The following is a 27,690-nucleotide window of genomic DNA, read 5'->3' as shown; positions in this document are numbered from 1 at the left end:
ACATCAGCAAACAGTCGTTCACGGCTGTGTAAGTATAACCTTCCAGCAGAGGCAAATTTCTGCCCTGCAGTGTGGAATCATGACACTAACCCAACGATTTACCAAGTCAATGAAATTACACATAATGGGTAGAATGAGCAGGCCAATGATGTGGCAGGCCTCCTGCCCAATCAAAGGAGCTGACTTTCAGTCTTAGGTGCTTTACCACTTGCTAAGTAAACGAAGTATGAAACAGTCTACACGACTACCAGACCTCTCTCAATGAAAAACTGTTATTCCCCAAGCATTATTTAATGCTTATTTTGTTTATATTGTTTATTTCATTTTTCATTGTGTTTTCATAAAAAATCATAAAACTTTCCATTTCATATATAATAACAAAGTTAAAAAATGTTTTATACAATTCTTAAAATATTTTTATGTTCTGGCAAGAATACCATCCAAAAATAATCTATATTATTTATGAACATCAAAAAGTTGTATACATCTGCTTTTAAAAATAAACAAAATGAACAACAATGTGGTCACTAAGGTAGCTTTTGCATGTGAAGAGAAGCCAATGACAGTCTAGCAACTGCTCTGGGGGGGAACAGGTGGAGTCTGAGTGGGTGTAGACCTTCCGAACAACTACATACTTTTCTTGCAGTTTGAATAAAAGTGGCATTGTGTGGCCGGCTGATGGACCAACAGGCCGAGTTCAATAGCTGGACTGACCAACGTTTCCCAGTGTTCATCGGATCCTATTGCTTAAAAGATATGTTGCATGTTGATTTGAACGGCCTGGTGAAGCTCTTCATATCAAACGGACTGGTCCTGTTGTGTTGCTAGACATTGCAAGTTACCATAAACACAGAAACAAACCACCTACACAGATCTCATACCAACACATTCTGGTTTGGATGGCAACAAACGAGCATTAGCTTGCATCAAGAACACTTGAGTAACACCTACAGTTGTGTTATTCCCAAGAACGCATGTAGGAAAACTGATCTTGGCGGACCGACAGCATCAAGATTATTGCTCTTAAGTGGCCTATAATAGGATAGTGGCTTGACGATGGTTTGAAGTAGTTTAAAATATTCGTGAACCTAATGAGCTGTTGGTATTTCCTTGCATACACATACCCACCAGAGACCCCTTATGCTGTCCTCTACTCATAACTATGTACGGATGTCTACAACAGTGGACAGACATAATTGCTTCATATGGCCTCAGCTATTCTTTCACAACACAGTGACCTTGCCTTTGCTTGAGAGTGCATATTCATGGACTGCCTGGTGCGGTCAAATGATGAGGGACAGGTGTGTTCCACTTAAAACTTCTTATGCTGTAAAATCTGTAACTTCTTTAATGTGAAAACTATCTGAGACATGAAAGAAGAACTGAGCTAGATTTTGCTTCCTCAAGCTTCTCTTTAAATGCTTCCACTCTGCCACCTCTCTAGAGGGCAAGGACATTTCACTATCTGCCATGGACATTGTTCACTTGTGCTGGCAGCATCTGCCTCTCCTCAATCTCCTCCAGAGCAGACTCCAACTGCTGGATCAGTACACGCTTCTTAAACCTGTCAGTGATGGGCAGAAACAGACAGATCATTTGTGTTATGTAAGAAAACAGTGTGCTCAGTTTGCCAAAAAATTGAACAGTCAATGCAGGTTGTTTCTTTGGTTTAGAACTGGAACTACAAGGCTAACATTACCACTAAAAAGTCAACTGTCACCCAAACTGTTTCTGTATAACTTATCCTAACCCCCCTCCACCTGCATCTAGACCTTCATGAAGGTTGTATAGACATGCTGATGTGGTTTATAGCACAGTTGTACTAACTGTGAGCTATCAAATGAAGGAAATTTTACCACACAGCTGAATTCAGGCCTTAATGGGCTCTGGATGAAGGTCTTGAGAAGGCTGAAAGAAGTTCTGAGAATGTATTTACAGAAAAGATTTAGGTGACTGGTGTCTAGTTTGTTACATACAGTTTGTTTGTAACATCAGAATCACAGCTTAAATGCTCCATAACTCCAGTCTTAACCGATTACATTAGATTTATCACAGAACAATTCCTTTACAAGCCTCTGGTAGCCAACAACTGAAAACCAATTGTAAGTGTAAGTTTTTTTAAGCAAACAGTGTTTTCAGGCGCTCAGGAATCAGTAATAATACAGCACATAAGTCGAAGAGTCACTTTAACTACAAAAACTGTGAGTGAGTTATAGCCTGGTGTGACATTGGTGGACACTAACCTGGCTGCTTCTTTGATGGCATGATAAATGAAGTACCTCTGCACAGCCACTGGCCCTTTCACCTCCCCTAGCAGCCTGAATACTGCCTTATAATCTGCAAAGCATTGGGAAAATAAGGTAAAAACTCTTTTTGTAATGAAATATTAATGTACAAAACTTCACATAATGTTGTGGATGCTCTGTTATTTCCAGAAAAAACAATTCACATTTAATAGTATTTCAGCACAGACACAATGGGTAGATACTCACTGCGGCCAGGCTTTCGGACCTCTTTGATGACCCGCGTACGTAACTCTGCATTGCTTCCCTCCAGGGGTATCATGATGATAGTGGCCTGTGTAGAGGAATCTGCTCCGTTTCCATCCATCACTGTCTCTTGGTCTGGAGGACTTAAACTCTCACAGTTTGGTGGCCGGTCGGAGGGCCTGTCATCTACACAGTCCTCCCCCAAACTGTTCTCCAGTGGTGCTTTGTCCTCTCCGCCATCAGTGACACCTGCTCCTGCTCTCTCTTCCAGGGACAGTGTTGTAGTACCTCCACCCACTCCATCCACACCTTCAGACCAGCCATCTCCAGGATCTGCACTCAACACTCTCTCACCATTGCTCTCGGTACCACCTACTACGCTGTTCCCCTCCACTCCTATAGAAGGAGACATCAGACCACATGTCACTCTTTCAAACGTACACTCTAATGATTGCCAGGTGATCAAAAATATGTAAATACAGTAATCTGATATGTTCATGACTCAGCCAAACCCCAAATATATCCATTATAAGTCCATTCCAATAGTTTTATAACAATTTTACAACAGTCATTTCTGTAGAGATTTTTACATTTTTATCATTTTTTTTTTCATTACACACAAGCTGTAGCACACCTGATTCTACTGGTTTATCATATATAACCTCATGACCTGGAAAAAAAATGACTGTCTTGTTTTCTAATTTTTCAAGGTTTAGCCCCACTTGGAGAGTTCATTAAGCAGAACTCCCAAAGTGATAAGGCTACTAGATCTGTCTAACAAGTTGACTGTGTTATTCCCTTCAGCAAATACAATACATTCACAACAGTTAAACCTATAGTATATTCAGGTGTAGTTTAAGGGATTGACTTGTCCATCAGTAGTGTTTACAATCATTTTAAGTTTTTAAGTTTCAGGTGTTGAGACACCTTTTTCTACCAGGGTTTATTCTGTACATTTGCTTGAATTTAAGTTCTCACTATATATCATGTTTTGAACTAAGATTATTAATACTGGTTTTCCTTTTCTTTAGTGTAAATTGTCCATTATGTCTGTGCTAAAAACATCAGATCTTAGGGACAACAGCTGAAAACTGCGCCAAGCTGGCAACTGGCCAACACTTTGTGTTGATTAATCTGCATTGTCCCTGATAAATGAATAAACCAATAAACCAGTCACTCTCAGTCAAGCAAGCCACTCCTTTGCAGTTAAGATTGGACACCCCTGCATTAAAGTGATCATACTCATCACATTGTCTCCACAGTTTTGACATCAGGTTAACTTGAAATTGAGCTGCGTTTAGTCTCACAAGGCAAACTTTTGACGCTTCGTATTTCTATGGGTGGTCGGTCAGCTGCGTTTAACCTGTTCTAATGAACTGCGCTACGTTGTTAAATTCTCCAACTGTAGAGCAAATCTATAGGTATCGCTATACATAAACCCTAGGCATAATATTAACCTAGATCACCGGGTCAAAAAATGCTACCAGCACTGAAATGCATATACAGAATATAGAGATAGCCTAAATCTTCTTATCAGAAATCACTTTAAAATCAATAATGAGTTTTATAGTTGACTGTATTGGCTTGCATGATAATTAAAACATGCTTGATAACTCTGGCTCAGGGTCCTTGGGAAGTGAAATCAGAGACTCTGGCCACTTCCTATTTTTTCTCTCTACACATACACAGGTGAAATCAGGATGGGGAGAGGTACCAGAGTTGACCGCACCAAGATGGTGATGTTGACAAACATGACTGAATAAAATGCAAGAATTAGATATGTTTATACGTTATATTTTTGGGAAAAATGACCCATCTGTAACGTTTGACAGGGGAGAGACGAACGTGGATGAAGCTAAAATATACCAGGGAATGACAGAATTCGAAATCTACAAAACCAGTTCCAAGCCAAACACAAAAACACCAAAAACCGCCAGCCAAAGTACAAAAGGGGTAAACCAAAAGACGAAGTTGTTAGGAACAAGAGAAAGAGCTCATGACGTAATCATAGGAGATATAGAGATCACTCAGTATGTTCTTACGGTGGAGAAGCAATACCTCACACCGAACCCTACTTTGGACCAGTCTTAAATAGTGCCAAAGTAGGACAACCTGTACAGGTGCGTCAGATCAATAATCAGGAGACTGTGCGCTCGTCCCGAGTCATGTGATCTCCCGATGCTGTCTGGGAGATGGAGTCCGAGATGACATCCGAGTCCGCCTGAGGCGTGACACCATCACAGACCTGGCAACCAATAATTGTGTGACACCTCTTGGTAACCTTCTAGGTAACATTATTTCTGTGGAATGTGCACTTGATTTTTTACATCCTGCGAAGATCTGCGCTTCTCATTATGTTTAAGGGTTTGGCTGCAATAATAATTATGAATACAGTACTGTGAAAAGTGACGTTTAACAATCTTACGGCACACAGACAACATAACTTAATGTCACTTTGCTAACTTAAACACCTGGTGAACAAGCAAGCTAGCCTGCAAATTACACATGGCTAATGATATTAACAATAAATATTTAGAGGCTACACGCTGCTACCTCTTGCTGTTAGACTCAAGTACTGCATGTGCTCAACTGAACTTAAAAACATCACCAGCTTTTGTGTAGTTTATAGTGACAAATTGTACCAACATACTTTGATGTCAAAATGCTTACAGGTCTACAGCTCTGAATCTGATCAGATCTAGGGTGGCCAATCAAATTTCACCTTCAGATCTGCCCCTGCCCCTGAGATTCATGCTACTCACCTTTGTGCAGCGGGATGGGTTTAATGAGGCCATGTTGGTTGGAAACTACCGTTGGCCCCTTGCCTAACACATGGTTGGTGATGATGGGTGGAGTCTGGGGTCGGCGTAGCAGAGGGGACATGCTCCTCCGCCTTTTTGGAGCTGAACCTGAGCTGGGTTCTCCGGGGTTTGCTCTTTTCTTGTTTTGAGGGCCTGTAACGAACTCATCTGCTTCATCGATCATCATTCCCTGTGACCATAAGGAAAAAAAATGCTGACTAAAAAATGTTCCACTTCACATCGATCTAATCCGCTGTTCTACTTTATGATGTCATATGTTGCCACTGTAGACTCACAGAGATGCATCATTTAATTATTATGATGTCATTAAACAATTAATAGTTGAGATGGTATGTATTCTGGGAGTACCTTCTTGTCCTGTTTGAATGGGTTTCCAAACGTGTGCAAGCGTTTGGGCTGATCAGGGTCAATCTCACGCAGAGGAGATGGCATCATCTTCAAATATTCCTGATAGTTCCCCATCTGACCCACAGGAATACTATGCAGGTAATCTATAAAATCAAAAGTTTTGTCATTAAACAACTGTCACTTCTTCACAATTGTTGTGTTAAATGCAAATCTTATCAAGAATAACTGCAAATTTTTTGTCAACATTCATCTCTTTGTCCTTAGTTGTTCCTTTTTGCATTTAATTTAAAAAGCCCTGGCTGTGGCTATAGTGCTGATATATAATCAGCTAAATAGAAGACAATTCAGATATTTTGGATGTCTTCAGTGTTCACCTTCATCTTGGCCTCTGATGAGCTTCTGTGTAGTCTTCAAAAGGTTGGAGCGCATCCGTGTGACCTGATCCAGAAGGTTTTGCCGTGGAATATCATAAGCATTCCGATAGGCCTGGGGCTTTACGTCCTTTCCAGGAAAGGCAGGAAAAGATGTTAATGCAAAGTAATAGCTCACTTTTATGTGATCAAGTATCAGGAGCGCTGCAAAATGAAACTTTCATAGCATTATGTTAATTCAAATCAATACTGTGACTTTTACATAATGGTAACTTCATTCTTGAAGCAGGAGCATCTCTCTGATGTCAAAACAAACATTAGCAATCTACACTTTTCACAAGTCAATAATCAGCTTCGTGGTGAATAAAAAGTTACTGTCACACTGTGTGGACATTTATGTAGTAAAGATGTCATGCCTTGTCTTCCTAAAGCTAGTTACACCCTGACCCGAAAAACATGATCCGAGACATAAATGATTTATAGGAGTGAGGCGCTGGGCCGGCTCAGCGCCGCTGCTACAGGTCATACCTTGTTGAGAAGAGCGATCTGGAAGCCAGCGAACTCTTTGAAGTTGACGTCATTGAGTCGGAGGGGCACCTCGCCAGTGATGCCCTGCAGTAGCTGTTTGAAGTCGCGACGGTGTGCCAAAGACAGCGTGCTTGAGTGATTCTTCACCTTGATGCCTGTCTCCTGAGGGGGCTTCTTACCAACTGACACGATCATCCGGTCCGACTCTATTTTAGCCTACAAGGACAAATATGGTCACTTATTTAGAAATGTGCCCTAAAATCAGAAAATATATGAAAAAGCTGAAGGGTTAATAATCAAGCTAACACAGTCATAGGAAATAAGCAACTTCACTCCAATGTCTCAACATACAGTCGTGTGCAAAAGTTTGGCAACCCTGGTCAAATTACAGATTTTTGTGTGTTCTGCTAAAGTTATGGCACATTTTATATTTTATATTCAATTTTTCCAATATGTTAAACTTACCAAATTAAACTAAATTGCTCTAAAAAGTGCCATATTTATTTGGTTGGTTCACGGTACAAGATCTATACTCATTTTCAATCAGAAAATCAAAAAAACATGTAATTTGATTTGGGTGCAAGTCTGTCATTTTTTGGTTGAACTAAAACCATTTAACTCTGTTACAAAGCATTAAAATCTGTAATGATTAAAATCTATAAGGATACTCTTCACTAAGTCAGGCTGCACACTCAAATTTCCAATGACCAGGAAGGAAGGCTTAAAAGGAACAGTATTTTCCCACTCAATATCTTAAAGTTAACACAAAATGGAAATCATAATGCATCTTCCTTCCATACTGTGATGTATTTCTGAGTAAAACATTGTATCAGGTCTTTCAACTAGCTGAGTGTTTTGCTGAGTGACTGGTGGGGGTGGTGGAAGGGTGAGGTGAAACACGATATTACTGGTTAACCCTCTTGGGTCCATGAACCTGCTGCATGTCAAATTTGATGTTTCTATATATGGTACTTTATCTTAGTGTACATTTGAATTACAGTTCAAATGTTAACTGAATCTACAGAGTCGCCCTTTTCATTCCATCTCATCAGGAGATCATACATGACTCTGTGTGTACATGACTCATTTGCTGTAAATGGTGAACCATGTTTTATATGTCAGTACCTAAGATCAATTTAAATTTTATGTAAATGTAATGAACAATAAAGCATTCAAAGGCAAATGCAATGAAAGCTGACCTGCTGGCTGAGCTTCTTTAGGTAGGAAATGACACTGTAACTGAGGCCACAGTCCATGTTGTCGGAGATGAGATTTGGAGCTCCCATCATCCTTAGTGCCTTCTTTAAGGGCTGTAGATGGAGAGAGAGGGGGAGAGAGAGCGAGAGAGAGAGAGAGAGGGGGGTGAACAAAAGAAACTGAAGCAGACAAAATGAGGCCATTTTCTTTAAAGCACAGGATCCTAATCTCATTACAGTCTTGAAGGTTTACATGATAAAAGCACAGCCCTAATTGGGGTCAGTTTACAGGATGATCCCTGTGAATTTCAAGAAGCTCACAGACCCAACACAACACAGATTTATCAGTACACTTCCAATCATATGCAAAAGTTTAAACACTCCTAGGCAAATTACATGCTTTGATTTTCTAAGTGAAAATAAGTTAAAATATCCTCTGTAAAGCTGCACTATATAAGATTTTTTGTTATACTAAAATTGAAAGAAAAAGAAAAAAACATGCTACATTATGGTGGCCATTAGTGAGTAATTAGTGAAGTAACAGTTTAAAGGTCAGAGGCGTCAGGTCAGATTTTACAGGACTTTTTTAGGCCACATCAAACAAACTCAATTCCTAAAAGTTGGGACTTTAGTTAAATGAGAATAAAAACAGAAAGCAGTGATTTATAAATCTCCTTTGCCCTTTGTTTTATCAAAAACAGTACAAATACTAGGCATGTGATGTTTTATGTTAACTTCATTGCATAATTTCATTGCATTTTTGTAAACATATTAATTCTGAAACGGATAACAGATCTGATACATTCCACAAGTTGAGACATGGATAATTTAAGACTAGGAACACTGTAAAACATTCAAAAACATATTAAAAAGACGATACAATCATTCTTCAATATAAAAGGATCATCCAGGAAAGACTAAGTCTAGGATGGATTGAGACTCATGCATCATCAAAAATGTAGTCAAAAAAAACTTTCCTTAATCATCAAATTTATGTGCTCAGGGAGGGGGTATGGAGCACAAAAAATGTTACAAAATGTTCTTCCACACATTGTGTTCAACTACACTTTTCCACCAGAGAGGTCCCCAAATCTTTCAAAGTGTAGCTATAAATAAGATACTTTTTCAGAAAGTTTTAGTACACAGTTTCTATTTATTTGCTTAGTTTAACATGTTGGAAAAGAACACACAAAATCTAACCTTTGCACAGGCCACAATTTTATGTTTTCTTTCCCCCAATATGTTGAATGTAGCAAATAAACAGTAACTGGGCATTAAAATGGTCAGTTATGTATGTTCTCTGTTGTGATGTGTATTTAATTTTGCTCAGAATTTTAACAAAGCATGTAATTTGACCGGGGCACCTAAACTTTTGCATACGACTGTACTGAGCAAAATCGAAACTGAACCTAATGACCAGAAAACGCCACCTAAACAACCCTGAGTAGGACTGCAAACCTTACCGGCAGAAAGTAAGGAGGCATAGATTTCAGATAGATCTCGAAGGCCTGTCGCCACTTAAGGTTTGGCTTCAGCTTGTGCACTTTAAACAAGTCATCTGTTAAGACAAGAATGTTAGGACATAAAGCTTCAACTGTTTTCATTTCTCACTTCAGCCTCTGAAAATGGCACAGATAATGTGAGGATTAAATGTAAGTACAGCATTTAAGTTGACTATTCCTATTTGATTTTTGTATTTCTACTTCGTTTTATTAAAATGTTATATGTACTATAGGTATCAGCATACATACAAATACTTACCAAGTAGTGGCAACAGGACTGGGTAGTTGTAAGGCATGACAAATAGGTTAACGCAGGTGAGAGTGGTGCTGGCTTTCAGGTAGCCAAACGGCTGGGCCACGTCACTGTGTTTGCCGCTGCAGTTCACAAACACCTGGCAGCAGGGGAGGGCAGTTAGCACAGCTTGACCTCTCCTGAGAGCAGTCTCCTTCGGCTCTTACATGGTGCCACTCCTCTGAGACAAAACAACTTCATCTACAGTGCCTCGTTACATGGAGTGCCTCTCAGAGGAAAGCTAAAAATGGCTCTAAACAAATTATCTCAGAACTCCACTTTATTCTCAGAAGAAAATGCCTGCAATTGAGTTTTTTCAAATTAATAAATCCTCAGATAATCTACCTGCCAAAGTGCTAGAAACTGCAGTCAAAAATGTACTTAGCTTTTAAGCATTCCTTTGAGGAGACCTTTTTAGTGGTCCATCTAATGGCACTTGAGCGCCCTTTAACATCAACATTAGTCCTAAATAAGCACATACTTCATCCTAGTGCTATTCTTGTACTTCAGGAATTAGTCTTCATAACCTACTGCCATTGTCTATAGAGCTAATCGATTGTCAAGCTAAGGATTTAACCCTTAGAAGTTGCATTTTTCACTGTTAATAACAAAAGCAAAAGATATTTTTGTTGTAATTGAAAAAAGACATTTTATATACAATGTAAATCAAATATAAATGTAATTATTTGAGTAACTATGCAATGAATTATGCTTTCATATTTTAAAAATATGTAATGTGTTTCAAAGTTGTAGAAACAACACTAATAACTAAAGATGCACTAAAATGATGCACTAAAATGTCCAAAACTATTTTTTTCGGCTTTCAGCTGAAAGAGAAAAATGACTAAGGATGTTAATGGGAAATCACAAAGATTAAACAGACCAAATTAAAGTGTTATGTCTCAGAAAATGACTTTTTTACAATTACTTTTAATGGTAATAAAAATGACATATAGTGATTAAAAATGCTGTCTGTTCAAGCCGTGTGAGCAGCAGCAGACCATTAGTGAAAATGCTGGAGCTATTTCACGGTTTCTATGAGAGACATTAAACAAGTGTTTAATCTCTATTCATGCCAAGTATCAAGAAGGGGAACATTTTCATACCACTTGTAAACACAACATCCCACTCAATAAAGAATATTGCAAAACAAGAAAACCAGAAAGGAAAGTTCCTGCTAGCACGCCAACACCATCCGTTGCCTCAGTTCTCGAAACGACAAATTGACAAATAACAGAGCCAAAGAACACATAAAAAATAATGAAATTCATTGCCTTGGATCACCAACAGTTGGTGGGACGTTGGATTTTGTGGCACATAATATAGTCTATATACTGTAACAGTTTCATTAATTATTTAATGTTAACTTATTTATTGCCAGTGTTTCCGTTTTTCGGCCGAGTGTGTCCGAAATTTCAGTTTCAGTTTCGGCCAAATGTTTTCATTTCAGTGCCTCATTAATAATAACTACACTTTAAGGATTAGGAAGGGTTAGACGAGGATGGAAAAGAAACTGAATTCATGCAAAGCAGAAATAATGTAGTAATGTAGGAATAAAAATCAGCAGTGAAGGAGTGAGCAGGTGGTGTGTGGTGCCCCACCTGCCAGCACATGTGAGGTGATTTCCTCTCCAGGATGTACTGGGTGAGAGGTGAGGGTTCCAGCTCGTACTTATCGAAGGGCAGCTTGTCTATCACCATGGGTTCACAGTCGACACAGGAGAAGCGTACCACTGGGTGGGCAGAGCGTGGAGGCTAAAAGAGAGCAGACAGGGAGAGAGGTGAAAAGAAAGAGAATTTTATTTAAGAAAAACAATGTCAGACTGACAGTACAGTGCAGTGAGCCAGTTCTTGACATATTACAGGACCGGTGGGTAACAACCCATGTGTTGCAGGCACATGACACTACAAGCTGCTCATTCCCCAAGCAGGTCATGTCAATCCTGCCCTGTACCAAGCAGTATGGTTAAAAAGAGGAACAAGAGATTTTTGTAAAAGCATAATGCAATCAGAGACATACTGCCAAGCTGGGGCCAAGTGGCTGCTGTAAAACCTTAGCCAACTGGAAAATGAAAATGCCAAGGACAGATAGCTTTTAAAGCCAGTTTAATTGAAATCAAATGCAAATTTCCGCTTCTGCTGCACACAGCCGCCAGTGCACCCAACACCCACGGCCCATTGTGCTGTTTCATATGCACGTCACAAGTACTGCAGCCATGACAGGGGAGAATAAGGGAAGGAAGGGGGAGGAGGAAATGACCTCATGGCAAGAGGCGAGCAATAAAGGACTAAAGCCGTTGAGTGAGAAGGCGAGGTCGGGGCACTGTCGCTGGCTCACGCAGCTGGCATTCGCGCTGTCAGGGCCCACACAGCCAGGAGAAGCATGGCACCGAGCACTGCCTCTACAGCACAGTAAGAGAGGGCACACTCAAAGAACTGGCTTCAAACTTCTAGCTCCTATTATTTCCAATAAGTTTCAGAAATAATCAAGGGCAAAGGATAAAAATGCTGTGATATTTTGCCCCTTAATACATGCAACAAAAATGCAGGACCTAAAGTGCATGTTGTAATGCATGTTCGTAATGCATTACATATATTAACAGGTAACAAATCAACATGAATTCAATTAAAAATTCAATATGTTGGGATGCACTGATATGGGAATTATGGGCCAATGCTGATAGTCAATATTCTTCATGAGCAGATCTGTCAAAACATAAACATTTATAAAATGTAGAAATTAGGACTAAATTCACCTGGATGAGCATTACTGAGATATAAAGCATGTAATTCTACAGGGCAAATGGAGATAAAATACATATAATTTAGCACAGTGGCCCAGCGTCACCTAACATTTTGCTCTTCTGGAGTACAATAAGTTCATCATCAAATAACGGGTTTGAAATAGCGATCCAAAATGACTGTGCATTCCTATCTATGAATAAATGTGAATGAATGTTACTATAGCACTAATAAAACAGCTGACAGTTTATACATTACTTCAACCCCTGAAAGCGTTATTCTGAATGTTTCTCCAGTTTGTGTATAAAATGTCCCAAATTTTCAGTTAGTGTGGATAAAAACTGCAATAAAGCATTATTTCACACAACACTAGAAAGAACACGTTACTTCTCAAAGAAGATCCAGACTTTTAGGAGCATTACAAAGGTTATTTTGGAAATCCAGTGTTTTTTTACCTTACAGTTTTAGTATATACTGTGCTTCCTTATGAAACACCTCATAAAAAAATTCTGGGTGGCGGGGGGAGCTGGAGCCTATCCCAGCAGTCATTGGGTGGAAGGCAGGATACACCCTGGACAGGTCGCCAGTCCATCGCAGGGCAGACAGACAGACACAGACAGTCACTCACACATTCACACCTAGGGGCAATTTAGCATGTCCAGTCGACCTGACTGCATGTCTTTGGACTGTGGGAGGAAACTGGAGAACCCGGAGGAAACCCACGCAGACACAGGGAGAACATGCAAACTCCACACAGAGAGGACCCCGGTGACCCACCTGGGGTATGACCCTTATGTTTGCAAATATAATATGTAAAAACACTGACAACGATTGCAGGCCAATAAGGAAATACTACATAAATAATAATTATATAGATAAAATTTGTAATAGCTAATATTATAGCTGACATAAAAATGATACTGTCTGATCAATTAACCTGTTGTGGGCAGTTGTTGGCATCCAACTAGCTGATTTAAAGTAAAATATTTGTACCCAGCTAATATTTCAGCTTAGTTCAACTTAATATTTACGATTAATTTTAGAGTCCAATAGGTCAAACTTTAATACAGTACAGCCAGAAAAGCAATAGGAGCACAGCTTTCAAATGTCTGATTGCATGAACTAAATTGAAGATTCTGCTTATTTCCGTATGACGTGACCAGACAGGACATAAGTGAGCTACTGTGGAAAACTGCTATGACAGTATAAAACTAACAATTTATTATATTTTGATACTTTTTGTGTGTCAATTAAAACAAATGGTGGCGTGCTAACAATTACAGAAATTCATTTACGGATTAATTTGACAGAGATCATAGTCTACTCTGAGCTCCATGATCTACTGAACTTCCCCCATGACTTCAACTACAATGAGCAAATATTTAGTTTCAGTCTAGGGTCATATGTTATGTCCAACTTAGATGACCATGTGGTTAATGTTTTTCTCTGAGAAGCTGTCCTGTTTATGCCAAGAACTATTTGTCAAAGAAATTTGTCGCTCTCCTGTAGTAAATGAATTAGAAATTAACTGATCGTTGCTGTCATGGTATTTGGCTGGCATGAATTGAAAAAATACATCCTGTTATAAACAAACCAGCTCCAAACCCATAACAGCATTGATAGCTAGTGTTAATGCTACATGAAAATTGCAAATCAACCGTATGGAATTATGATGGCTCTTACAACTCACCAGGGTGGGAGAGTTCTGGTCAGGCCAGAAGGACTCAGGGATGGGCCAGTGGCCCACAGGGACACCGGTCTTGGGGTTTGGCCGCACGTAGATGAGCTTGTGGCAGCTGTGCCAAGGCTGAGGGCTGAAGGACGACAGCGGCCGTGCTGGATCCACCAAACCATCTGCATAGACAAGAAACCATTAAAAGAATAGTTTGACAAAAATTCTAATTTACCCAGTTTACCCCTGACCCAAGATGTAGCCAGGGAGTCAAAACATGTTTCTTGTCAGAAGTTTGATTTAGATGTGAACTGTGTGAAGTTGTTAAAAGGGCATTCCAACTAAAAATTAGGTAATTATGTTATAGTGCAGTCTGATGCATTAGCAGACAAAATGTATGTGGTAGTGTCTTTTGTCCATCAATGTTCTCTCACTACAGCAGCCAGCAAGCATTACGAATTACATCAACCAATATTTGGAAATCTCTACAATGCACAAATAGTGTCTCATAGCCACCAGTGTAGAAGTTGATAAATGTGCCTGTGGTGCTAGTCTGCATTTCTGATAAAGCCATAACCTCAATAACCTCAAGTTTTTAATAAAAGGAATAATTCAGCCAGCTAGCAAAACAAATTCAGACAACACTTGTAGTCTTTCCAAATTTACTTTACCATCTTCAAGATACATCATCAGCAGGAGGTCTTGCAAGTTTTTAAACCAGGAAATATCACTCTAGAGACCAGTTCAGCACCGGCATAAGAGGCAAATAGACACATTGCAATAGTCTGTATTGAGGGTTTCATTCTTCATTTTAGTCAAAGGTGTCTATTTAAAAATGTCCAATACACTTGTTTATGCGGTCTCTGGCACTGATGTGTAAATATAGACAGAAGGACACACATATTTAAAGATTCAGCATGGCTGCTATTACTGTTTCTAGCTATGCATATGCACTTCGTTTTACACTTTTACACTCACTCTGGATGCCTACCTTCACCTACAGGAGGTGGATCTGGACCGGTTTTCTCAAAATTAATAACAACTCCACTCAGGACCTTCTGCACAAGAGACTCCAGACACTGGTTGAGCATCCTTTGTGTTCTAACACAATACGACCGACCTTGAAGAACAACAAGCAGAATATATATAGTTCATTATTGGTACCCAACATTAAATGTGTGTAAGGGGACCTAAAACAAATGTTGATCAAAACAGCCTTTTCACACAATTGTGACACTGTGAAAATGACTTTCTCTGCTGCCAGTGTAGTCCACCATTCTCATATCAAATAATAAGAAATACTGTTAGCAGACATCTGTTACAGGTTACAGGTGAATGGGCCTGAACTGATCTGAGGTCATGTGGAATCCCACAACACAGTGACCAGAGAAACAGCAACTCAAGAACTTTTATTGAAAAAAAAAGTGCTTCTGAAAAACAATCCTTTCAATAAAAAAGTACATGACAACATATCCCTTTATTTACTTCATGATGTAGAGCATTGGCAGCAAAGATGCGCACTAGGGGTGGGTGAATTAATGCTAAGGTATCATATTTCATTTTGAGGTTCAATCGTTTAATAAAAAATATTAATGGCAAGTGTTTTTAAGCAATAAACTAAATTTCTATCTTTTTTAGTAAACATGTTGTGGCTTTGCTCAGAAAGTGAAAAAAAAAACTTTTCCTTCCACCCTCTCACACGGGCAAAGCCTGTCATAAGAGACAGAGTGAATGCTCTATAATAGGATATCATATGGAGTCAAAGTATTTCACTCCACTAAACAGTCAATTTTCACTGGAAAATGACAAAAACTGATTTTTTTCATGCGGAACAACACCTGCTATCCGTATATTCACATTACTATTACTTGGTTCCAAAACACAATGCACGTCCCTTTCTTTAAACAAGGCTATTGTAGTGAAAAGTAAAGTAACTCATAGTTATGGATGCCAAGGAGAACAAAAATACAATACAGTGCAGATGTCAAAGATCACCCTTTATTCATTTAATTTCTAATCAAAATAGCCATTAAGTACATCAATTCATTTTTCAGAGGATATTTCTAGACTAGACATAGGATAACACACATAAAGTCACATAAACTAAATGAAAAACCAGGTGTCTCCAGCAAAAATGTCACTTCTAACAACTGTGCAAGACCTTGTAGACCACCATCCGATAAACAGCACTTTAGCTTTCATATTTGAGAGATAGAAGAAAATCAAACTCCACTTTTCTTTCAGATCTGAAAAAAATCCATAGGCATTTCTCTCCATCCTTCCACTGTGAGAAGACAACTCAAGATCATGAGTCTGAAAGGATGTGTAGCTGTCAAGAAGCTGTGACTGAGAAAAAGAAACAAAAATGTCCTGAACTAACAAAGAAGCTGCTGGTGTTCTCGGAACAATGGACTGACCACAACTGAACGTTTGTGGAATTATTTGGATCATGAGGAGCAGAAAATGCAATTTACTTCTAAGACTGAACTTTGGAGGAGTGGAAAAATATCCATGTAGTTTTCTTAGAAAAACTGAAAGCCATTTATCCAAATATAAAAGAAGCTGTAAAAAAGGCGAAGGGTGGACACACTATATGCTGACAAAAGAATATTTTATTTAGTTGTTGAGGCTTCTTGTAATTTTCTGTTGTTTTTTTCCTTGTACTTGTACTTAATGGACATTCTGAGTGGAATTTAAATGGATAACAGTTGAACTTTTGCACTGTATTGTGATATGGATCCTACTTAAATCTTAGGACAGAATAACACAGAAAATCAACACACTTTACTTAAAGAGGAATGTCGATGAGAAATAGGAGCTAAATAACTGAAATTAGTAGGACCATTGGGAATGCTGGAATGCTACAATATCCAACATAAGCTAACCTTTCTAGGAAACTTGTCTCAGTGATTGAATACTGACTGGGCTGTCGAGGGCAGTGCCCAGGGGACTCTGCCATAGGCCCGGGGGGGGGGGCTCACACCACAAGTCCTGGGGTGGTGCAGATGTAAACATTAGATGAATAAGTAGCTTTTGCATGAATAGAAATGAAGAAATGCTATCTATTTTCAGGCCAGTTTGTATGTTTTCCATTATTATGGGCCCATGGGGTTATTTTTGTTGCCATTCCAATGACATGTTAATGTTTACCCTTTCATGTGTGTATGATTTCTTCTGTTTTGCATTATGACTCAGTTTGGCTTGAAAGAAAAGGAGAAAATACTAAAATCTCCAACTCAAAAAGAAAACACAAAAGCTGTTGTGTTGAACAATGGGGTACTAGTGTATTAATGTGTCTCATTTTGTTCACAAAAACATATTTTCAGTGTTGTCTAAAAATGGGTATAAACAAGAACATGAAGCACTGTTTAATCTCATTTTTATTCTTTATTATGTATCACTGTTAGTGCGAGGGCCTCTTACCTCCAGTGACCTCGCACATCTGGGTGATGGCGGACTCATCGCTGGGCACGCTGCCGAGCTGCTCGCTGTCGGGCACGGCGGCCCCGGGCAGCCGCAGCACCAGAGCGAAGAGCCGCTGGTCCCAGCGGAACGGCTCCTTGGTCAGCTCACTGCCTGGCAGCGGAGAGTTGAGCGGCAGGTGGAGCTGAAAGTGAAGGAAACGGGAGCAGGAGAAGTGAGAAAGAGGCGCCTGAGGCAAGGGTAACTGTTTTTCAGAGTGAAGTCTGAAGGCAGAGAGCCCGAGTAAGAACCACGCTGTTCCTCACCTCGTCCGGCACTCCAGAGCTGTGCGTTAACTTGTTCCCGTCAGTTATGGTGATGATGACTGACGGCTCCAGGAAAAAAGGGTTCCGACCCTGCAGAGGAAGAAAAACGCTCTCTTGCTGTGCTTTCCTGGAACTTAACAATCACCCTTTTAGTACAAGGGTTCAATCTTATATATATATAATTTATTTATTGACTGTGTTGTATTTTCTCCATCCATACTGTAGGGGTCAGCACTTAGTCTCGGACTTACTCAAAAGCCAGGGTGCGGGGATTAGTATGTCGTTTGAGCTTTACATTATTTTTATGTTCTATCTGCATTTAGAAGAGGATACGACTAGGTAAAAAAAGAGTTATAAAGTATTTCAAATGCTTATATTTCAGGAAAAAATAACATACACTAAGGTGAATGAACAAATGCATATTCTCTAAGGTAATCAGGTAATTAAAGGGCGCAGATCTTCTTGTATGCCAACCACCCCCCGCCACATGTCTGCATATGACATGTGTTTTTATGTCCTATTTAATTTAAGCAGGACTATTTTACAAGCTTTCTTAATCCTTAGAATTAAATAGGCTGTTATGTTACTGTGCCTTTAAGACTGACATATGTACGCTCTCCATTCTAACTCATTGTCCTGCTTTGTGCTTCGTTGAAAAAGCAGCCCAGGCTGAAACCCTCTATAACTTCAGCGTGAATGGGCGAGCTAAGTTGCTGTACACTGAATAAGTCAGTATTTGTAAATGTGTTGGTGTTTGTGACATCACAAAAGCAGCTTAGTTTCCATACGCACTGCATAGACTGAAGAATTAAAGGTACATTTTTGTCTTTAATAATGTTGACATACTACTTCAAGCCATGATTATAAGCCCTTTAAACTTTTTGTTTTTTATTGTGTTGAGCACTTTCGCTCGGTCACTTATTTTCTGACTCTGTAGATTAATAAGGGTGTCGTTAATACCTGGCCATAGTTGTCGATGCCTGAGACCAATCTGTTGAGATTGAGCAGGTCGAAGGCTGCTCGGAGAGCGTTACCCAGAGTGGTCAGTCCGGACGCCTGCAGGTTCTTCAGTTCACTCATGAATGTGGCATGGTTTTCTTTCCAGCCAGCCTAGGATTCAAATATACACATACAAGGTGAAAAAAGGTGTCACACGACACTACAAGCATTGCATGAGCAGACAGCGAGAGCAATAGGTCACGCTGCAGTGCGGTGAAGACATAAACATATGCAGCCTTGCACACAATATCAGATGGCATTTGCTACAAAACACGATCAAAGCTTACACAGAGCAGCCCAGACTAATGAAGCCAGCTGCCTGTGGAGAGAAGTTTTGCATATGGACAAATCCACTGAATTCTCATTCCTGCAAATCAACAGTGGCTGCTCTTGGTGTTTCCTCCAGTGAGGTCAAGTGTCTCAGTGTTACAGCATTATGCTTAATCTACAGACAACCTGCAGGCTTAGCAAGCGCATGGTAAGCACTACTATGCAGCTTGAATGTGTGTGAGAGAACGAGCGAGCGAGGGAGAGAAAGGGAGGGGAGGAACAGAGAGTGAACAGGATCCGGTGAGACAGACAGGATAAGCTGTGCTCTGTGTGTGTGTGTATGTGTGTGTGTGTGTGTGTGTGTGTGTGTGTGTGTGTGTGTGTGTGTGTGTGTAGCACATCTGTATGTAAGCATGTGCAGGCAGCCTAGAGTTCAGTGATGGAGTGTGGAAATACAGGCCATGATCTGATTTGTTCTTCTTTTCTCCGAAATCATTTTGGGGTTGCTGAGTGTCTGTCCCTGACCCACATTAGTGCTTGTAACAGCACAATGCAGCCATTACTGTACTGTTCACTCAAAAGGACAAAACGGATATCATACATTATTTTGGCAAAAAAAGACAAGTGGTTAATGGCTCATAAGATCAATATCTTATTCTCTCACAAAAACTGAAAAACTGAATTATTCATTCAGAGGAAATCAGCACATTATATGTAAATATGCGGGTATAGTAAGTTCTCCCAAGGCAGGCCAATTTAACAGGTCAGATCCTAAAGTGGTTCAGCTTGAGACTCAGCACTATCACACTGTGCATGTGGGTGGCTCCTACAAGAACACACACTTGACATTTTGGGGCTCAAGGCCTCCCCTGTTTCTATGTCTCAAATCAAATAAAACAAAACGGAAAAGCTGTATATCTTTTCAGTGGTACTGGAGTCACTGGAGTAACAAACAACTTTAAAAGATTTTGCACAGTAAGCAAAATGCTAATAAAAACAGAAAGCACTGATTAGTAAGTTCTGTTTGACCTCTGTTAAATTGAAAAAGTACAAAAACATGATATTTGATGATTACATAATGAACTTTTGTAAATACACACTCATTTCAAACTTGATGCCTGGAGCAAATTCCAAAAAAAGGTTGGACAGGAGCATGTTTGCCACTGTGTTACATTATCTATCCTTTAAATAACACTTAACAATCAAGCTGAAAAAAATGGACATCTCTGAAAAAGACATTGTGTTGAAAGCAGTGCATTTTGCTCCAAAATGTTTATGAATGTTTTAGCATTAATGGTGTCTTCACAGATGTGCAAGTTACCTATGCCATGGGCCCTAATACCCCAATGCCCTCACCCCCAAACCATGACCAACCCTGACTTTAAAACTTTACTCTGGTAACAATGTTTTTGTCTTATTTGTCACAGAGAACACAATGTCCATTATTTCCATAAACAATGGGAAAGATTGGCTTGTTAGGCCACAAGATATGGCTCCACTGTGCATCAGTCCATTTCAGATGAGCTTGAACTTAGAGAAGTGTGGACGTTGTTAACATATGGTATCTGCTGTGCTTAGTACAGTACTAACTTGTATTTGCGGATACAGAGATAAACACAAGTTTGTCAGATTATTGACGAGCCCAGTGGTGGTGTTAATCACAGAAGCATGCCAAGGGCATTCAGCTGTGTTTTTTTTTTGGATTCCCTGAATCTTTTAATAATATGATGCACAACAAAGAGTGAAATACCTTGAATCCTTGCAATCGCTTGTTGAGGAACATTCCTTTTAAACTGTTGGAATATTCGCTGACACATTTTTGACAAAGTAGCCAGTCTTGACACACCCAAGCTCTTAAAGGACAAGGCCTTTCCTGGGTGGTCATTTTAGATCCATCAGCATGACCCTATCAAATTTTTTAAGATGTTTTTGAACATTTTACAACATATAAATTGCCCAAGTCCCAACATTTTTGGAATTTGTTGCAGGCATCAATTTTGAAATGAGCATATATTTACAAAGAATATTTAAATTGATAAAGTATCCTTTTTGTAGCTTTTTTGTACAAATACACATTAAAGTGGATACACTAATCACTGCCTTCAGTTTTTTTGCCTTCCACATTGCATTTTATCCATCCTTACTCATTTTCCTCCACATTAACAGCTTATCACTTCTGTAGAAGTATGACTGCAATCAGAATCTATTCTTTAATGATTGCTGTCTCCACTGAGAAAGAAGAGAAATGGGGAGCTGAAAAGACTCACAAACAAAGGAGTCAAGAGAAGGTTACAAAGTACTGCAGTGACAATTAGTCTTTGACTTTACAGCACCTGCAGTTATTGATTCAATGTTTTGCAATGTGTTTTATGCCAAATACATTACAGTAAAAACAGGCAGGGCTGCTACTCTCAGAAAGCCCTAAAATAACCTAAATGTTCATTCACAGGAATATGGTATATAATTGTGTACAAGACCTGTATGGATCAAGAAATAAAAGAAAAAAATATCAGACCATGGATGTATTTTATGATGGAGCAAAGCAAAGCTCAATTTGATTTCCCCCGATCAATAGCAAAAACAGAGCTCTGCCTGCAGTTAGTTCATATAACAATTATAATAGTTTTCTTTCAGAGAGAAACAGGTAGAGATGCAGTGCCAGTAAAACCCAATCTAAGTGCGACTCTGTCTTCCTTATCCAAACGCAGGACAGGTGGCCAGAACAAACGAGCTGCACCACATAAACTGACAGATAAGGACTTGTTCCCTGTAAAGCTACAGTTATGAGGAAGCCTCCCAGACGTATAAATACAACTTTGCCAATGGAGGAGCAGGAATTGTCCTGGCAGATCAGGGCACGTGACGGCCCGGAGTGGACTCACATGGCTGAGGCACACGGGTTAAGCACTCCTGAGAGAAACCGTCCGTATGGCAGCATCGCTTCAGGATCAGGTTACTTTGGCCTTTCCTTAATCTCTACTGTAACATCCAAAGAGGCCGAACTGGTCACAGATCAGCAGTTTGGTTCAGCAGAGTGGAGGGATTAACACACAGCTTGACGGCTGTACTAAATGTGAATTTTAGATTAACAACATACACACATATTGTTGCTGTCATAAAAAAACCTTACATCTCCTGAATGGAAATCATAGCCTAGTCACTCCAAACACCCAGCATACTGAACAATTTTTCCCAGGTATTCCAGCACTATAGAAGCAGTTACATCTCCACACTCACTTTTACAGAACTCAGTCTTTGTATTGGTCGATTAATAGAATATTTTCTTTTTTTTATCTTAAAATAAACAACAACAAATATGACAGCAGGTGATAGAGACATTGACTTAACGATCAAATTTTTTTTTATTTTAATTTGGACATTTGAACTTAAAGTAAAGTAAGTAAATTATGTTTTGGTTAGTATCACAATTATACATTACAAAAGACATAATTCAACATAATTCACATAAGTCAAATCTTCTGTTTATTCAGGAGTGACAGTAGTAATAATAATGTTCTATCAATTTGGGGGTAATATTATTTTTTTTTAATGATTTCAGTAGGTTTCAATGTCCAATATGCTGGACAGTACAATGAGGCAGATAAAATCAAGGGCAGATGCATGCTTTATGAGAAAGTGCTGAATCGGTTTTTGGGTTTATGCAATGACTAATTTCCAGGGCCGTTTATATAAACCTGTGAACTCATTAATGTATACAGAATCTTACTATAGTTTTGTCTTTAAAGAAAAGCACTGCATTTATAGTGGTGACATGCCCAACATGTAACTGATGTCATAAAGTCCCTGATCACCCAAAAAATGTAGCAAGGTGGGAACCAAACCAAATATTTGTGCACAAGGGCCGATGACTTGATGAGCGGGCCTGCATAAACACATGCACATATAGTAATGAGAAATGCGGTAAAGTAGTAATTTAATGTAATTTATAGTAGACATTTACAATCAGCATAATACACATTTACATATGTATTGTAATAAATTAATAAATAATAATGAAAAGAGTAATGTAGGCATGTAAAAACATTTTAGTAGAAACTTTTTAAGAAGACGTTTTTTATCTAACATATCTACATTTAAGTCACACCGCTACGTTATTGCTAACGTTTGTTAGCATTTTAAAGAATGTTTACTGTTATGTGAAAGCCAAGCTAGCACTGCTGTACTTACCCAGTCTTGACTTTCCCAGACAGGTTTTAATACTAGTTCTAACTGTACAAGCCAATATGCGGACATTGTAAACGTGTAACAGACATTTATGTAACATATTTTTTACGTTGTATGTTGCCGTTTGTATGTTTTGTAGGTAAACCTTCAGTAAATTTCTGAATATTACTGAATTGGCCTGTTAGCTACAGAGGCAGTGGTTAAACAAAACCGCCCTCTTACATAGGATCATGTTTCCTGTGGCTTTGGACTAGTTAGTGTATGTAGACGCATGTGCATAATGAGATCATGCTTATTTCCTAGAAATAAACGATAGGGTGTGCAAAAGTATAATTTTATTATGTAACATGAGGAGAAATGTACAGCCTATCCATCAGACTATGATGTTTAATCAACTGATTTAGAATCTTTCAAGAGAGAATCGTAATGCAATTAAGAACTGATTCTTTTTTCACCCCAGTATATATAAAAAGTTTTTTAATTTTTTGTAAATATAGCAGCTGCCATGTACATTGTGTGAAACTTTTATGATGATAGGACCTACAGAAATGATTCAAAATTGGAAAAAATATCTTTACATTAACTTATTTACACAAGTTAAGTTTTTGCCTTCTCCTCTAAAGTTACCATTTTAGAGATACATGTTTTTTTTGACAGTATGCAAAATGTGAACAAAATACAACAAAGAGAAACACTGGGAGCACATTATATCATACCAATATCATTATATTATATCATATACATTATAACACATTAATAAGCAGTTCACACATCTGCATTTCTGGAAATTCAAGAGAAACATGTCAGCAGCCTGCGGGGCGGGGCTTGTCTTGTGCTGAGAGATAAAGATGAGGCAAGAGTTAAAGCTGTGACGTAATAAGGACTCGCTGACCGGGCAAAGAGCCAATCACCTGCAGGGTCGGCTCTCACGATAAGTTAGAGCACCTCTGCATCTGGGGCTCTTCACATGAGAATAAGGTTGTGACCTCTCAACATAACAAGACTTTTCCCAGCATTCCCTGCCCCTCCTCACTGATCAGCTGCTGCTTGGATGGCGACCATTTGGAGAAACCAGATGACAAGTGCTGAGAATGTGTCCCAACTTAGAATTACAATTCGCAGGAATTACCCCAGAATTAAGTCAGAGGAGCAGCGCTATTAATACGGATCAGTGCTCAGTTCTTTGGCCTACCTGTCTGACATTCTGAAAACAAAAAACCAGCGGCTTGATTCAGAGCAAGATGAGACACAAGGCAGTGTGGATGGTAAACATCCCGGGCGATAACGCCACTTTGGTTACGTGCTGAATACTTGGGAGCACTTGAAAAAAAACCTGTAGATGTCTTTGACCTACAGAGGTCTGGTCACCTGATGGAGCTGATAAAAAGAAATATCACTTCAAGGTCAAGGGCTTTCTCTCATCCATTTTTCACGGTGTCACACACTAAAACAGCAGATCTTCTGCATACATGTGAAACGTCCATGTACCAGTGCACAGCCGAAGCCCAACATAAGCCTGCAAAGGTCTGACTCACTGCTAAGTACTGAAGTTACCTCTACAAACATAAACTGATCACCAAGGCGCATGCCAAGAAAAGAGCTCTATGGCAGAATATTGTATGATAAAAAAAGAAAAAAAAAAGTCAGAAAGTGGGCAGGGCTAAAAATAATGTTGTGCTTGTCCAGGAATGAAACTACAAGTGAGCACACAAGCAGGAAAAGAGAGCTTTGTCAGAGCCGGAGGCTTACTGGAACTCTTCACTGATTAGCTGCTGAAAATCTCATGAATAATTGACAGGAAATAAAAAAGCCAGTCTTTCAGACACAGTAGCCAGATTCTATCTTGCTCCGCTGGCTCTTGCACAGTGTATTGTTGTTGAGAACTGGGTTAGCGTGGTGGCTAATTCAGACAGGGTAAAGCTTGGTTGAGAAGAGTGTTTTTAAACAGGTGGGAGGGACAAGCTGGCCATGAATAGCACACACAGAGCTTAGTGCTTATGTAAGGGAGCTGTTGCATCTTATAACGTGTAGTAGTAATCTGAAACGAAGAACAGCTTTGAAGAATACAAACAATGCACAGTAATTGCTGGTGGCAAATGTCTGTTCTCAAACTGAAAGGGTGCATAAGAGAATGCAGAGATCTTTATATGGAGGTAGGTATGAAAGGGGATACAGTTCTGCCATAATAGGGGCCTGGCCTAAATATTGCAGTACAGTACTCTATAAGGTCGAGGGGCACTTAAAAGGCAGTTTCAGACTTTCTAAGATAAGCCAGGAAAGGACTGCATGAGGAGTACGGGTAGAAAAGCCCCCAAGAGAGTGTCTGGCCAACTGCCAGATAGAAAACACTAATGAACTGCCTGGGAATGAAGCCACTCTCACTGTCACTGTCAAACAGCAAATAAAGAACACAATCACACATGCAGCAGCATGTCACAGCAACAGGTCTTAACAACAGTCCAGCTTTCAAGGACATGGCAAAGCAGAAAGTTTGGTTACTTTGAAATAGTAAACGAAAAACATGCTTCCACAGTGAGCATATATCATAAGTTTCAGACAGCAATAGATCTTCTTAACCAGGTGATGCAATAGCAGTAAAACGGGAAGCAGACAAACACAGCAGGCTCTGTGCTTATGTCTCACTAGCATCCAGTGCAATGCAGAGGTCATGGCTCTGACCTAATTATTTAATATATATGTTTTGTATTATTTATATATATATATGTATACACCACAAATGACAAATGGCGGGATACTAGGGGATATGGACACACCAATGCATAAAAGTAACTGTCCATACTTTTTGCATTGGTATTACCTGTTAGGGTATGTATGATTACTTGTGCTTACCCTCACCTTGCCCTTGTTACTGTTTCTATACCAGCAAGATCTTTGTTCACCAAGCTGGATCTCAAGCTATATATTTAATTCATGTTAGAGCTTTGCTTGGCCAAATGCCAATAGACTTCAGCTTCAGGAGTAAACAAAGAGGGCATAAGGGAAAATGATCATCTGTCAGCATCTCGTTATTGTGCAGGTATACTGCAGTGTGAACTTTTCCTGCTCCCTCAGGCTGTCTGTGTAAGCAACGTAAATCATGTCACTTCAGTTGAAGCCAATTTTGTCGTCTGCTTTCAAGGGATTATACACTGGGAAACTCTTAAAAATGGGAGGGTGGTTCATGTACTGAAATGGTGGAGAGGGCGGGAAACTGATGGTTATTAAAAATAGGGCATCGACTGTGACAGTTTTTCATAAAGGAATGTGTGAAAAAATAAAGAAAAATCAACTCATGAGAATAAAAACAATGTCCTAAGTGCAAATGCACTCGCATTTTCTTACTGATGGCTTTTCACAAATCAAATCAGTTTGATTTGTTTTATCTTTATTGACCAATGAGAGCGCGCAGAGGTCAACCCCAGCGCGCTGCAGGAGGAGGGGCTTGTCGGAGCTGACAGGCCGCTTGTCCAATCAGAGCCGAGCTGGCCCTTCGCCGCGTCACGCGCTACGTCACGGTAGATAATAAATCTCTCCGCCTCCATCTCAGCGCCCGAGAGCTCCCAACACAAAAGCAAAATGTCCGCCATGTTCAGAGGCTGCGCTGCTCCGGGTCTGCGGATATTTTAACAAAAATGAGCCGTTTTTCCGTCACCGGGAAGCCGACTGACCCGATGCTACGAGACCAAAGGGACAGTAGAGTCTCACTGTCAGAAAAAAACATCTACGCTCGAGCCACATACAAAGCATTTGTAGCAGTATTTATTTACCTTTACTCCGTATGGTGGATCATCAAATGTAACTAGCATGTACCTGTCGCCTCTACTAGCCGGGTCTCGGGCACGCAGCTGTTAAAGAAAACGAAACAATACACGTTAGTTTCGACCGATCCTGTCACAGGGATCCTCAACTCCCAACAAGGCACAACAGTAAGCGGTAAAAGTCGGGGTTAAAATTGTGCTTTACCTTCATAAAGATCTCAACCGCGCCTTTAGCAATGTCCAGATACGTCGTACCCAAATAAGTGCGCTGATTCATAGAAGCGGACGTGTCTATCAGGAAAAGTAAAATAGGCATTTTGAGATGTGTAGATATATAGCTAGATGGTTACTAAAATACCTAGGTTCGGCATATGACCGGCCTGGGCATGCATATGTGTGTTATATTTTTTTTTTTTTTTGTTATAGTCGGACCCCCCCCTCCCCTCCCCTCAAAAGAGGGTCGTACTGCCACCCTTGGCCGCCGCCGCCTGCCTGCCTCTCTCTAGCTGTCTTTTCTGAGCTCTGCTGGCGCTCCCGCTGCTGGAACTTCTCTTCCGAACGGAGCGAAACGCCTTCGCCCCGCCCCCTCCTCTCCACTGGCCGAGCCTGCCCCGCGAGGACACGCCCACCCAAGCGTATGAATATGCGATGAGGTCGCCGCGCGCTTCTCGCCCGCCCCGGACTCTCCTCGGGTCTCGGCGTGAACGGGCCGGGCAGTTCGGGATTAAAAGCGCTCGTTCTCGCACTACGACGCCGCTCGAACACGCGTTAGTTCATGTTTGTCGCACA

General features: G+C 39.9%; 1 protein-coding gene across 1 annotated transcript; it reads right to left on the bottom strand.

Moving 5' to 3' along the window:
* Positions 1 to 447: 447 nt before the first annotated feature.
* Positions 448 to 27,350, bottom strand: ints6l (integrator complex subunit 6 like). The gene is made up of 18 exons (XM_017707081.2): positions 27,107 to 27,350; positions 26,911 to 26,988; positions 18,650 to 18,799; positions 17,690 to 17,779; positions 17,385 to 17,568; positions 14,953 to 15,081; positions 13,980 to 14,143; positions 11,150 to 11,302; positions 9,516 to 9,648; positions 9,218 to 9,312; positions 7,758 to 7,868; positions 6,559 to 6,774; positions 6,034 to 6,160; positions 5,660 to 5,802; positions 5,252 to 5,480; positions 2,493 to 2,885; positions 2,244 to 2,337; positions 448 to 1,564 (listed from the first exon to the last, which is right to left on the bottom strand). Exons 1-18 carry the CDS (start codon positions 27,215 to 27,217, stop codon positions 1,462 to 1,464), a joined length of 2,703 nt encoding a protein of 900 aa, XP_017562570.1. The 5' UTR covers positions 27,218 to 27,350; the 3' UTR covers positions 448 to 1,461.
* Between the last annotated feature and the right edge of the window lie 340 nt (positions 27,351 to 27,690).

Source organism: Pygocentrus nattereri, chromosome 8 (assembly GCF_015220715.1).
Source record: "Pygocentrus nattereri isolate fPygNat1 chromosome 8, fPygNat1.pri, whole genome shotgun sequence".
Classification (NCBI taxonomy): Eukaryota; Metazoa; Chordata; class Actinopteri; order Characiformes; family Serrasalmidae; genus Pygocentrus; species Pygocentrus nattereri.
This window is presented reverse-complemented; position numbering and strand designations above follow the sequence as displayed.

Excerpts from the sequence above, each read along its gene's own strand:
- ints6l (XM_017707081.2), bottom strand. The coding sequence starts at position 27,217 with ATGCCTATTTTACTTTTCCTGATAGACACGTCCGCTTCTATGAATCAG. Across the intron at positions 11,303-13,979 it reads ACCAGAACTCTCCCACCCTG|CCTCCACGCTCTGCCCACCC; the intron begins GTGAGTTGTAAG and ends GCTCTCTTTTAG. Across the intron at positions 9,313-9,515 it reads AGTCCTGTTGCCACTACTTG|ATGACTTGTTTAAAGTGCAC; the intron begins GTAAGTATTTGT and ends TTGTCTTAACAG.